At 51.0% G+C, this 13,663-nt stretch overlaps 1 protein-coding gene across 1 annotated transcript; it reads right to left on the reverse strand.

Annotated features, from left to right (window-relative positions):
- Positions 1-1,004: 1,004 nt before the first annotated feature.
- Positions 1,005-10,819, reverse strand: AP2S1 (adaptor related protein complex 2 subunit sigma 1). The gene is made up of 5 exons (XM_019980074.2): positions 10,560-10,819; positions 8,020-8,169; positions 2,066-2,179; positions 1,557-1,616; positions 1,005-1,366 (listed from the first exon to the last, which is right to left on the reverse strand). Exons 1-5 carry the CDS (start codon positions 10,560-10,562, stop codon positions 1,265-1,267), a joined length of 429 nt encoding a protein of 142 aa, XP_019835633.2. The 5' UTR covers positions 10,563-10,819; the 3' UTR covers positions 1,005-1,264.
- Positions 10,820-13,663: the final 2,844 nt, after the last annotated feature.

A 13,663-nucleotide genomic window follows, 5' to 3' on the forward strand; every position in this document is an offset into this window, starting at 1 on the left:
AGGGCACTAGAAACATGCTCGGGGGATTCCCTGGTGATCCGGTGGTTAGGACTTGGCGCTTTCACCGTCACGGTCCTGAGTTTAATTCCTGGTCGGGGAACTAGGATCCTGCAAGCTGAGCGAGGTGGCCAAAAACAAAGAAAACATGCAAGAGTGTTTCCTGTTGCCAGAAGGGCTGAGGGCCACTTGGTGCTGGCACCTGGCAGACGGCAGCGGGCAGGCAGGCCACGCCCGGGACAGCCTCACACAGTGAAGACCTGAGGGCTGGCAGTGCCGCGGCTGGGAACCACTGAACGTGGGGCCCAAGCCTGCACCTCGGGCCTCGTGTCTGAGAACTAGCACTCTGGAGCCGCCTGCCTGGGTTCAAAACCACCCTGGTTCAGGACTTCCCTGGTGGTCTAGTGGTTAAGAATCCACCTGCCAACGCAGGGGACACAGGTTCGATCCCTGGTCTGGGAAGATCCCACGTGCCACGGGGCAACTAACGCTGTATCATGACGACTGAGCCTGAGCCCCACAGCAAGAGAGGCCACTGCAGTGAGAAGCTGGTGCCCCCCCACTCGCTGCAAGTCCCTGCGTAGCCACGAAGACCTAGCACAGCCAAAAATAAACAATTAAAAAAAAAAAAACAAAAAAACCTGGTTCAGCTGCAGACTCACTCTGTGACTGTCTGAGCTGAGTGAGCCCCTCTAACCATCCCTTCTGCAACCTCTCGTGAGGGTTAACAAAGGTACATGTCATGGCTTAGAACGGCCTGAGAGATGTCGGCATTGGCTCTGAGTGTTATTATTTTAGGAGTGAGAGCTCAGTGTCTAAATCTGTCACCCTTCCCAGTCCCCTGGGGCCGTCTGCGGGCAGCAGCAGGTATGAATGCCCCTGCCCCCCCATCGCTCCCTCACTCAGCCCGAGCTGTGCTTGTTGACCGACTACCCGATGCACCAACAGCAGGGCCCCTGGAGCTGCCTGTGGTTCCCAGGGAGGACAGGCAGAGGCGCAAGGAGATGAGGCCAGGCGGGGACCACAGGTTTATTGGGGGCTCCACGCACACGCTCACGGCATCACACGAGGACAGCACGGTTACTCGGTACACGGGAGGTGGCCTCCGCCTACAGCTGGGGCCCTGAGGCTGTGGGGTGTGGCCTCCTCCCTGGTGGCCCAGACCCAGCTGGGTGCCTTCCTCCTGGGCAGCTGAGGGAGGGGGCCGCTGGGGTGGACCCTGGGCCCGGAAAGGGGAAGGGACCGGGGTGGGAGGGGCCGGCCGCCCTCACTCCAGGGACTGCAACATCAGCAACTGTTTGAGCACCTTCGTCTGGCTGGTCTCACGGATCTCGCCGGCCAGGAACATCTCATCCACGACCGTGTAAACCTGAGGGAAGGGAGGGCGTGGGGAGACTCTGGGGTGAGCAGTGGAGGGGACCCCCGGGGAGCAGGGAAATTCTGATGCCCAAGAACCAGCAAACAGACCCCAGCGGAGGCACCAGGGTGGCTGTGGGCTTCTGGCCCCTCACAGACCCCCTCCTCTGGCTCCCTCCTCCTCATCTTCCCCAGGAGCCCACCTTGTAGAAGTTGAATACCAGGTCCAGTTCACAGACGTTGTGGAAATATTCATTTAAGACCTAGGAGAAGAAGACAGAGGTGGTGCGAGACGGGCAAGGAGAGACACACACACGCACAGACAGGAGCAGAGGCGTCAGAAAGAGGTGGCACAACATCAAGGCCGAGGGGACTGCCCTGGTCCCGTGGCTAAGACGCCGTGCTCCCAAGGCAGGGGGCCCGGGTTCGATCCCTGGTCAGGGAATCAGTGGCCACACGCCACAACTAGGGATCCTGCGTGCAGCAATGAAGAGCGAAGATCCCAAGCACTGCGACTAGGACCCGGTGCAGGCAAAATAAATAAGTAAATAAAGAAACAAGGCAGAGAGAAACTGAAGGGAAACAGAGACCGGAGGAAACATCAAGGTGGGCAGAGAAAGACAGTGTCCCCTCCCGCAGGCTGAGGGCCCCGCACCCTAACAGAGGGCATCCAGATGGCGCCCACCGCCCTCCTGGCCCCCGGCCCGTGCACCTCCACAAAGTTGTGGATGGCCTCCAGGTAGGCCAGGTTGTTGTCGTTGACGTCCACGCAGATGCAGAAGTAGAGGCCGGCATAGCGTCGGTAAATGATCTTGAAATTCCGGAACTGCGGGGCAGAGAAGCAGGCGGTCAGCGGCAGGGCGTGCCCAGGACCCCGCATACTGGGCAGGATGGCACCAACACGTGCAGTCCTGCGTTCCACACGTGGTCCCGGAGGCCCTGCTCTGTTGCCTGACTCTGCGCTGGGGACAGAGGGGTGGCCTGGCTCTCCCTGCCTCGGGCTCACAGTCCAATGGAGCGTCATCCTTAGTTACCCCCTAAGTGGGCAGCGAGGGGCTGTGGGTGCTCAGAGGGGACAAGAGGCTGACCCACCCTTGCAGTCCGGGAGGGCTTCCTGGAAGAGGGGGCATCTGCACTGAAATCTGGAGGATGAGCAGGAGTGATCAGGCAGGAGTGCTTTAGGCAGAGGGAATAGTATCGGGCAAAAGCCCAGAGCCGAGAGGTGGGGGTGCTCCAGGGTATCCATCTCCCCCTTTCTGTGACTTGCTGTTGCCTCTGGAAGGAGTCAAACTCCTCATCCTGGAACTAAGCTAGCAAATTCTTCCACAAACACTGCCTGAGTACATGCTGTGTGGCAGGCTTTGTGCTGAGCAGTCCAGGCTCACTGCCTCCTGTAACCAAGACAATCCTAGTCCTGCCCTTAACTGAACCGTAATATAAATATTCCTACCATAACACATAAATACAACCCAGGAATAAATATTCATGAGCCAGGGACGCAGACTCTAATTTTATACCATGTGTAAGTAGATAAAGCCATAGACAGAGATCCATGATGTACTAGCTGGCAAAGCATCTGAAAAATCCAGGCCAGTGTTGTGTGTGTGGCGCCATCTGCTGGCTACTTCAAAAGTCAACTCAAGCCCTGATTTTTCTTCATTTTTTACCCCCCTAGCTTATCTTTGTGAATGCCTATACTTTTGATCTTCAAGATAATCACAATGGTGTGATCACTCACCTAGAGCCAGACATCCTGGAATGTGAAGTCAAGTGGGCCTTAGAAAGCATCACTACGAACAAAGCTAGTGGAAGTGATGGAATTCCAGTTGAGCTATTTCAAATCTTGAAAGATGATGCTGTGAAAGTGCTGCACTCAATATGCCAGCAAATTTGGAAAACTCAGCAGTGGCCACAGGACTGGAAAACGGCAGTTTTCATTCCAATCCCCAAAAAAGGCAATGCCAAAGAATGCTCAAACTATAGTACAATTGCACTCATCTCACACGCTAGTAAAGTAATGCTCAAAATTCTCCAAGCCAGGCTTCAGCAATATATGAACCATGAACTTCCTGATGTTCAAGCTGGTTTTAGACAAGGCAGAGGAACCAGAGATCAAATTGCCAACATCCGCTGGATCATGGAAAAAGCAAGAGAGTTTCAGAAAAACATCTATTTCTGCTTAATACTATGCCAAAGCCTTTGACTGTGTGGATCACAATAAACTGTGGAAAATTCTGAAAGAGATGGGAATACCAGACCACCTGACCTGCCTCTTGAGAAACCTGTATGCAGGTCAGAAGCAACAGTTAGAACTGGACATGGAACAACAGACTGGTTTCAAATAGGAAAAGGAGGTCGTCAAGGCTGTATATTGTCACCCTGCTTATTTAACTTATATGCAGAGTACATCATGAGAAACACTGGGCTGGAAGAAGTACAAGCTGGAATCAAGATTGCCTGGAGAAATATCAATAACCTCAGATGTGCAGATGACACCACCCTTATGGCAGAAAGTGAAGAGGAACTAAAAAGCCTCTTGATGCAAGTGAAAGAGGACAGTGAAAAAGTTGGCTTAAAGCTCAACATTCAGAAAACGAAGATCATGGCATTTGGTCCATCACTTCATGGGAAATAGATGGGGAAACAGTGGAAACAGTGTCAGACTTTATTTTTGGGGGCTCCAAAATCACTGCAGATGGTGATTTCAGCCATGAAATTAAAAGATGCTTACTCCTTGGAAGGGAAGTTATGACCAACCTAGATAGCATATTCAAAAGTAGAGATATTACTTTGCCAACAAAGGCCCGTCTAGTCAAGGCTATGGTTTTTCTAGTGGTCATGTATGGATGTAAGTTGGACTGTGAAGAAAGCTGAGCGCCAAAGAATTGATGCTTTTGAACTGTGGTGTTGGAGAAGACTCTGGAGAGTCCCTTGGACTGCAAGGAGATCCAACCAGTCCATTCTAAAGGAGATCAGTCCTGGGTGTTCATTGGAAGGACTGACGCTAAAGCTGAAACTCCAATACTTTGGCCACCTCATGCGAAGAGTTGACTCATTGGAAAAGACTGATGCTGGAAGGGATTGGAGGTAGGCGAAGGGGACAGAGGATGAGATGGCTAGATGGCATCACCGACTTGATGGACATGAGTTTGAGTGAACTCCAGGAGTTGGTGATGGACAGGGAGGCCTGGTGTGCTGCGATTCATGGAGTCGCAAAGAGTTGGACACGACTGACCGACTGAACTGAACTGACTGAACTGATACTTTTGTGGAGAAGGCAATAGCAACCCACTCCAGTACTCTTGCCTGGAAAATCCCATGGGCGGAGGAGCCTGGTAGGCTGCAGTCCATAGGGGCGGGAAGAGTTGGACACGACTGACTGACTTCCCTTTCACTTTTCACTTTCATGCATTGGAGAAGGAAATTGCAACCCACTCCAGTGTTCTTGCCTGGAGAATCCCGGGGACGGGGAAGCCCGGTGAGCTTCCATCTATGGGGTCGCACAGAGTCAGACACGACTGAAGCGACTTAGCAGCAGCAGCAGCAGCAGCATACTTTTTCAGAGAAGGCAATGTCAACCCACTCCAATACTCTTGCCTGGAAAATCCCAAGGACGGAGGAGCCTGGTAGGCTGCAGTCCATGGGGTCGCTAAGAGTCGGGCACAACTGAGCGACTTCACTTTCACTTTTAACTTTCATGCACTGGAGAAGGAAATGGCAACCCACTCCAGTATTCTTGCCTGGAGAATCCCAGGGACAGAGGAGCCTAGTGGGCTGTCATCTATGGGGTTGCACAGAGTCAGATACGACTGAAGCGACTTAGCAGCAGCAGCAGCATACTTTTGAGCTGTTGTTTAGTCCTTTAGTCCCTAAGTGTGTCCGATTCTTTTGAGACCCCAGGGACTGCAGCCCGCCGGGCTCTTCTGTCCGTGGGATTTCCCAGGCAAGAATACTGGAGCAGGTTGCCATTTCCTTTTCCAGGGGATATTCTCTGCCCAGCGATCGAACCCACATCTCCTACATTGGCAGGCAGATTCTTTACCGCTGAGTCACCAGGGAAGCCCAATATTATTACAGTAGCTCCTGCACATAATCCATGGATTAGTAAAAATATATCAGGATGTTAACTCTACTTAAAAAAAAAAAAAAGATACATGATCAAATGATTGAAGGTCCCTGCTCTGGAGGGGCGGGATCGAGACAAGAAGCCACGAGGGCAGAAAGACTTGAGCTGGAGAAGTTACCCACTGACTGTCACCGCCGGTGTGGCCTTGGCTGGCTCTGACCCTGAATGGCGCTCTTCTTTTCTTTCCTGCTGTCGTCTGCCTGGGTCCTTCCTGTCACCGCTGTGTCACCAGTGATGCCCTGCATAGGGCTCCAGTCTGGAGCGGGCCTGGGTCGGGAGGGACCTAAGATGGTCCGGCCGCCCTGTGACATTCTCACCTGGCATCAAACCTTTCTGGCTCCTCCTAATCCGCCTCCCTGCCCACTCCGGGTCCCTCAGCTGCTGTCGTTTCCAGCACTCAGCATGGGGCCGGCCCTGCGCCAGCAGCATGGTGCCCCGGGAGAGCCGACATCCCTTATGCTCCGGCTCCCCTCCCTTCATCATCCCGCCCCCCACATCTCCACTGGGTTGGGAATGGACACCCTACTGCTGATCTTCCCCTCCACCTGTTCTTTGCTAAGTCAGCCCATCTGGAGAAATGACAGCACCCCCTACTGGTGGCTCCATTCTCTTTCCCACACCTCCTCCAATCCTCGGCCCTTCAGTTGGCTCTCCTTTCAAAATGCTTCTCGCCACCCCCACTGTTTCCATGACTGTGAAAGTCACCAGCATGTCTCACCTGGGCCGCAGTGGTCATCTCCTGAGCAGTCCCCTGGTTCTGCTCCTGCCCCTTAGAGAGGGATCCCTAAAGCCTAAGCTAGCCTACCTCCCTCCTCAGCTCAAAAGCCTCATGTAAGGGCCCAAGTCCTCATGACTGGTCACAAGGCCCCGAACCTCCTGCTTCTGTTACATCTTCAATCTCATCTGCTCCCACCTTCCTCCCTGGCTTACCCCACCTCAGATACACTGGCTTTCTTGCTATTTCAGGAATGCCCTTGTACGCCCTGCTGCCTCAGGGTCTTTGCACTTGTTGTTCCCTGGGCTTGGAACATTCCTTTCTCAGATATCATCTCCTTCCACTTCTCCATTCCTTCAGGTCTGGGTTCAAATGTCCCCTGTTCAATGAAGACTTCCTGATCAAACCAATTAAACCTACGTTCCACTCCCCACCCCCCACTGTATACATCCCAGCCATTCCATCCCCCACAGCTGCTTCCTCTTTCTCCCTAGCATCTATCATACCTGATACACTATATCTTCATTATAATAACAACCTCCCATCGACTAAAACTAAAAACTTCAGCGGTCAGCTCTCTGAGAGAAGGGACTGGGTCTGTTTCATTTCCTGCTGTATCACCAGTGCCTAGAACAGTACTCGGCACATAGTGAGCTGCCAATAAATATCTGTTGAACTCTACATGGACAGAGGAGCCTGGCGGGCCACAGTCAACAGGGTCACAGAGAGTCAGACATGACTAAGCGCGCATAAACACACACAGACAGGACAATCAGCCTGGTCTCTAACAGGCTAATACCGTGGGAATTAAAGCTAGAAGCATCTCAATAAAGAGCCCAAAACCAATGCCAAGATCCTTGACTGGCTCTGGACAATCAGTTTTGATGCTAAGTTGCTTCAGTCGTGTTTGACTCTTTGTGACCCATGGACCGTAGCATGCCAGGCTCCTCAGTCCATGGGATTCTTCAGGCAAGAATGCTGGAGCAGGTTGCCATGCCCTCCTCCAGGGGATCTTCCTCACCTAGGGATCGAGCTTGCATCTCTTATGTCTCCTGCATTGGCAGGTGGGTTCTTTACCACTAGGGCCACCTGGGAAGCCCTCTGATGACCTGGGGGAAATTTAAATATTGATTGGCTTGAGACTAATATTAGTAAGGAAATATGACTCCTTTGATCAGGCCTGATGATACTGTGGTCATGGAAGGCAGTGTCTTTATTTTCTGAGATGTACCCTGTCATATTTAGAGATGTAATGTCATTATCTCTATACCTTTTTTTTGACTGCAATACATGGCTTACGCAATCTTAGTTCCTCAACCAGGGACTGAACCCGCACCTTTGGCAGTGACAGCATGCAATCCTACCCTCCAGACCGCCAGGGGATCCCCCCATGATCTCTCTAGCGTAATTGAAAACACGCCAGCCAGGGATGGTTCGTTATACCATTCTCTATGCTTATGTGTTTGAGCATTTTTGTAGTGAGTTTTTAAAAGGCACCAGGAAAAAAAAAAAAAAGGTTATTTGGCCAAAAAAAATAAGAAGAGAGAAAAAGAGAAAAAAAAATGCAAACTCTTAATACTGATGAAATCTGGGGGAATTTTCAGTTGACTTCTCATTGTACTAACCTGTATGTCTGAAAATGTTCACCCTGAAAAGTAACCCACCCTCCTCAAAAAGGAAAGAAGACGGCAGGCAAGTTGATAAATGAATGAGGGGGGAGGAAGGAGAGTCTGAGGGGTTATTGCCATCTGAGGCTGGGAAGGGGGCCATCAAAAGAAAGCAGGGGAGTGTGGGAGGCACTGGCGGGGGTGGGGGTAGCTGTCACCTCCACAAAGTTGGTGTGTTTGGCGTCTCGGACAGTGACCACGGCGTGCACCTCCTCGATCAGCTTCTGTTTCTCGTCATCATCGAACTGCATGTACCACTTGGCCAGGCGCGTCTTGCCTGCTCGGTTCTGGATGAGGATGAAGCGGATCTGGGGATGGCAAGAGGAGGAGGCAGGGAGAGAGGTGGGGTGGGCGAGCCAGTGCAGGGCGGCCCTGCCCAACAGCCCCACCCTGCCCCATGGGGAAGATAGGGTCCACGTGTCCCAGCTGCCTGCCTTCCAAGGGTCTCGGCCACTCCCCTGAGCCCAGCCAGGCTGACCTGGCCACATGCTCCGGTCCCAGGTCCCTCCAACACCCCGTGGAGTGATCTCTCGTCCACTGGCCAACTCTGCAGTCGTTTCTAGGGCACTGAGTCCCAAGCTCCACCAAGTCTTGTCTCCCTGACCTTGGACAAAAGATCCGCCCTTCTACGCCTCAGTTTCCCCATGGTGAAACCAGTTTTCCTTAGAAGACTCACCTTGTCAGGATGTTTTGAAGGTTAAATAAGTTTATAAATTTAGTCAGTGGCTGGCACTAACAGGCAAGCCAGGTATCAGCTGCAATTACCATCAGTGATGCGTGGGAGACCTGAGGTGTTTTTAAGATTTTGAAAAGCCAGCTCAACTGTCACAGGGCTACTGTGAACATCGAACAAGTTGATCTCGGAAGCGTTTTGTAAAGTCCCATTTACATACTGAGTGTTCAATAAAATTAACTATCATGACTGACGCATTTGACCAAGTGCCTAAAAACACAGACTCTAGAGCCCGAATGAATCCTGGCACTGTTGGCTGTGAGTCTGTAGGCAAGTTACTTGACCTCTTTGGACCTCAGTTTCACTGTCCACGCAATGGGCATAATGAGAGCACCTCCCTCATGAGACCACTGCACGAGTTCATGAGCACAACAGGGATAAAACAGTGACTAGCACATACTAAGCGTTATACAAATATCAGTTCTTAGTGATATAATTCATTGTCATTTGACTTTAAGAAAATCATGGGCCAAGTGCATGCAGCTAGGAAGCCTGTCTTTGAGCCCAGTTCTGTGTGCTCATGTCCGGTTTATAGATGAAGAAATCGAGGCTCAGAGAATGGAAGTCTCACAGCCAGAAAGCAGAGCTGGGAATCCAAAGGCTTTGCTCTGAATCCCCTTATCCTGACTTGTGGAAGCCTCCACTGGGTCATGAGAGGCCGCTCTCTTTCGTAAGCCTCATTCTCTACACACTCCATCTCTCCTCCCCCAACTCATCTGAGCTGGACGGGAACAGGATATTACACTCTCCTTCGAAGAACCCCTTCTGCTGAGCCAGGGAAAACCACTTCCTAGCAAGGCAGGGGTCCTGGCAGGCAGGCAAAGGACTTGTGGTGGGGGGTGGGGGTGGGACTCACACCAGGCAGCCACAGCCTGGGGGCCAGAGCCAGAGATAGATGGAGGAGATAGGGAGGAGAGACGGGAGCAGGGCTACAGAACTAAGGGAGAGCTCTGTCTCTGACTCCTGAATTCCCTCATACACCTCTTCCTGTTTCTCCTCCCAACTAGAGTCTCTCCATCTCAGGGAATCCACACTGAGAAGTCCCATCCTTTCTATATTCTCACCCCTCTGATGTCCCCTCTCAGTGCCCGCCCCCCACCCCCAGCCTTCTCTACCTCCAAGTTCCCCCGGCCCCGCTGGAGTTGCTCTCTTTTGACTCCTGCTTTCCCAGTTTCACGGCTCTCTGTCAGGGTGCCCCATCCCTGGGGACTGGTGCCAGCTCCAATGCCCAGTCCTTGTTCCCCAAACCCCCTCCCCACTTCTCACTTCCATGCTTACTCCCTACCCTCTGAGACCCCTCCTCTTGCAGAGACCTGTTCTATTGCTCCCCATTCATGTGTAGTATTCACTGCCTACTCCAAGCCTTCTTCCCTCTTACAGTACACTTTTCCTAACTCTAAAGCCCTATTCCCTACAGTACTTCCTGTCTCCAGGGTCCAGTCTCTTACCCTTGAGACTCTCTCACACCAGCAGTATCCCACCCAGTTCCAACACCCACTCTCCGCCTGCAACATCAGCTTCCTGCCCCAAGAGACCCCCTCTCTCCTATCCCAACGTCTCCCATTCTTCTCCAGCTCTCCTGACGCACTCCCGAAAGCCCTCCGCTTGGGACGCCCCCTCCAGTTCCTTCTCCCCGCTTCTGAGATCCTGCCTCGTGAGCTGTTTCCCCGTTTCAAAACCCTCCAACCATCTCGAATGTCTCCCTCCCGCACAGCCCTCTCCCCTGGCACCTGGTCTTCAAAAGCTCCCCCTAGCCTCGATAACCCCAGTAACACACTCGCGCCCAGAACCACCCCCAGTTGCCTCCTTCGCCGGCCTTTGGATCGACCCCAATCCCGAGAGCCCGCGCCCGGCCCAGACCATCGCACCGCAGCAGGGGCGGCTTGTCAATATCCCACCGAGCCCGGAGTACCTGCACGTGGACCCACCCTTCGCCCTTCCCCAGCGTAGGCGCGCCCTCGTTACCATGGCGACCCCCGTCCGGACCCCAGCGGCCCCTGTCCCGCGGCTTCTGGGTGGCTCCGGCTCCGGCAGCTGTTGGGGGACCCAAGGGTAGAGCGGACTTCCGGCAGAAGAACTCACCCGCCCTCTCGCGCACAGCCCGCTGGGAATTGTAGTCCTGAAAAAAATAGGCTTGCTCGTCCGGGAGGCAAGCCGGGAAAAGAGCCTGTCCCGCTTCCCAGCATGCCGCGCGACTGGACTTTTCCTACGGCAAGGTTCAGGCTCCAAATGCATGTTGGGAGCCATGGGTTATTATCTTCTCGGAGGACTACAGTTCCCGACATGCTTGACAGCCAGCGAGACGAGAGTTGCATCCTGGGAAAAGTAGTTCCATCAGCCCTCCCTCCACCTCCCAGCCTAGGCGAGAAGGACATGATGGGAATAACTGTCTTAAATAAAACAGCGTTGGGAAATGTAATTATGTTTTCGTGCTTACCTAGTGCTCTGTTTAAAATGTGTTGAGTGTTTTCTCTGGGAGACAGAGAATGATTTAATAGCATCATTTTGGAAGTCAGAACTGTGTGCAAATCCTACCGTCACATTCCCTAGCTCTGTGACTTTGGGCGAGCAATTTCACCTTTTAACTCAATTTCTTCCTCTGTTAAAGAGAAAGTGATCAAGGGGTCACCTCAGTGGGGTGGTTTTAAAGCTTCGGCCAGTTTCCCAAGTACTTAGCACAGTGCTCGACACATGGTAAGCGTTCAATAAATATGAGTTAAAATCATGAATGTTCACTGTTTATATCAGGTAATAGGGGTCTTCTTGCTTCCTATTCACAGGTACACCTGTCTTCTTATATGGCTCGGCTGTTGGGAACCTCTTACTAGAACACGGTGGCACATAGTAAGCACTCGATAAAGGTATTGCTACTGAGGGCAGACTTGCCATAATAAAACCAAAACATACCCTGGATGTAAATTAAAAGTGTGGTTTTAGCAGAAGAACTAACACATAGGTCGGAGAAGGCAATGGCACCCCACTCCAGTACTCTTGCCTGGAAAATCCCATGGACAGAGGAACCTGGTAGGCTGCAGTCCATGGGGTCTCGAAGAGTCGGACACAACTGAGCTACTTCACTTTTACTTTTCACTTTCATGCATTGGAGAAGGAAATGGCAACCCACTCCAGTGTTCTTGCCTGGAGAATCCCAGGAATGGGGGAGCTTGGTGGGCTGCCGTCTATGGGGTCGCACAGAGTCGGACATGACTGAAGTGACTTAGCATTAGCAACACATAGGTGTTGAGTAACTGTAGGGGCAAAAAGAGGTAGATCATTTTCAGTTCTTGCACTCCTCTATCACCTACAGGGTTGGGACCAGGATAAAGTAAGCAATGTGCCCAGGGTACAAAATTTTAAAAGGCACTCAATCTTAGATGTTGACCCCATCCTTGCAAGAGCCTGAAAGTGAGCAGCTGGCTTGCCTCCCCTTAGTCCCAGGCCTGATCTCTAGCACTCAGCTAAGTGCCTGGCACAAGTCTGGTGTTTGACAAGTTTCCTGAATGAATGAATAGGAATCAGGGAAACAGACACCCTTAAGGCTAAGTAGAAGTTTTACAGGAATGAGTATGTAATTTGTTTGAATAACCATGAAGACTAAAGTTGGTAAAACTGATCCATGATGTAAAACCAGGAGCAGTGATTATCTCTGTGGACAGGGGGCTAGGAGGCAAGGGTTATGCTGGATTTGGCATAGTAATATTCTATATCTTGAAAGAGGTTTTAGTTACATAGATGTAGATTCACGCCAAAAATCAACAAACAATACACAGGATTTGTGCATTTCATATTACATAAAATTTACCTAAGGGGTTTCCATGGACTGCGCCCCCACCCCAAAATGTTTTTTAACTGAACAAAAAAAGTCAAAAATATTGAACCCTAGTTGATGATATGCATACTGTTTTGTTTTTTGTATTTTGGCTGTGCTGCACAGCATGTGGGATCTTAGTTCTCAGACCAGGAATCGGAACTGTAGACCCCCACAGTGCAAGCGCAGATTCTTAACCACTGAGGGTTGGGGGTCCTAAAAAAAAAAAAAAAAAAAAGATTCTTAACCACTGAACTGCCAGGAAAGTCTCTGAAGTTAACCTTAAAATACATCAGAAAAAGAAGTTAGATTAGTGGATAGAGAGATTAAAAGATAGAGAGGTGAAAAATAACCAAAATTATAGACTCTAGACGCTGAGTATATGGGTATACACTGTGTAAAGCTTCTTGGAAGGAAAGTTATGACCAACCTAGACAGCATATTAAAAAGCAGAGACATTACTTTGTCAACAAAGGTCCACCTAGTCAAGGCTATGGTTTTCCCAGTAGTCATGTATGGATGTGAGAGTTGGACTATAAAGAAAGCTGAGCACAGAAGAATTGATGCTTTTGAACTGTGGTGTTGCAGATGACTCTTGAGAGTCCCTTGGACTGCAAAGAGATCCAACCAGTCGATCCTAAAAGAGATCAGTCCTGGGTGTTCATTGGAGGGACTGATGTTGAAACTGAAACTCCAATACTTTGGCCACCTGATGCAGAGAGCTGACTCATTTGAAAAGACCCTGATGCTGGGAAAGATTGAGGGCAAGAGGAGAAGGGGACAACAGAGGAGGAGATGGTTGGATGGCATCTCCGACACAATGGACATAGGTTTGGGTGAACTCTGGGAGGTGGTGATGGACAGGGAGGCCTGGCATGCTGCCGTTCATGGGGTCGCAAAGAGTCGGACGCGACTGAGCAACTGAACTGAACTGAACTGTGTAAGGCTTTCAAACTTTATGCTTGGATATTGCCATAATAAAAGAAAAAAGAAAGAAAAGAAAACAGACACTGTCCTCACCCCAACAGCATTCATGGTCTAGCAGAGGAAATAGACATATGCGATAGACTTATGCATATAGACTTAAATGACATATGCAAATAACAAATTGCTTAGCAAACAACGATAAATATTTCTTATCTTCCATGGATTGGGAATTTGGAAGCTGCTTACCTAGGTGATTCCGGGCGGTGCCTCTCCCAAGGTTGCAGTCACGATGTCAGCTGGGTTTGCAGTCATTTGAAGACTCGATTGGCACTGA

This window comes from Bos indicus, chromosome 18 (assembly GCF_029378745.1).
Source record: "Bos indicus isolate NIAB-ARS_2022 breed Sahiwal x Tharparkar chromosome 18, NIAB-ARS_B.indTharparkar_mat_pri_1.0, whole genome shotgun sequence".
Classification (NCBI taxonomy): domain Eukaryota; kingdom Metazoa; phylum Chordata; class Mammalia; order Artiodactyla; family Bovidae; genus Bos; species Bos indicus.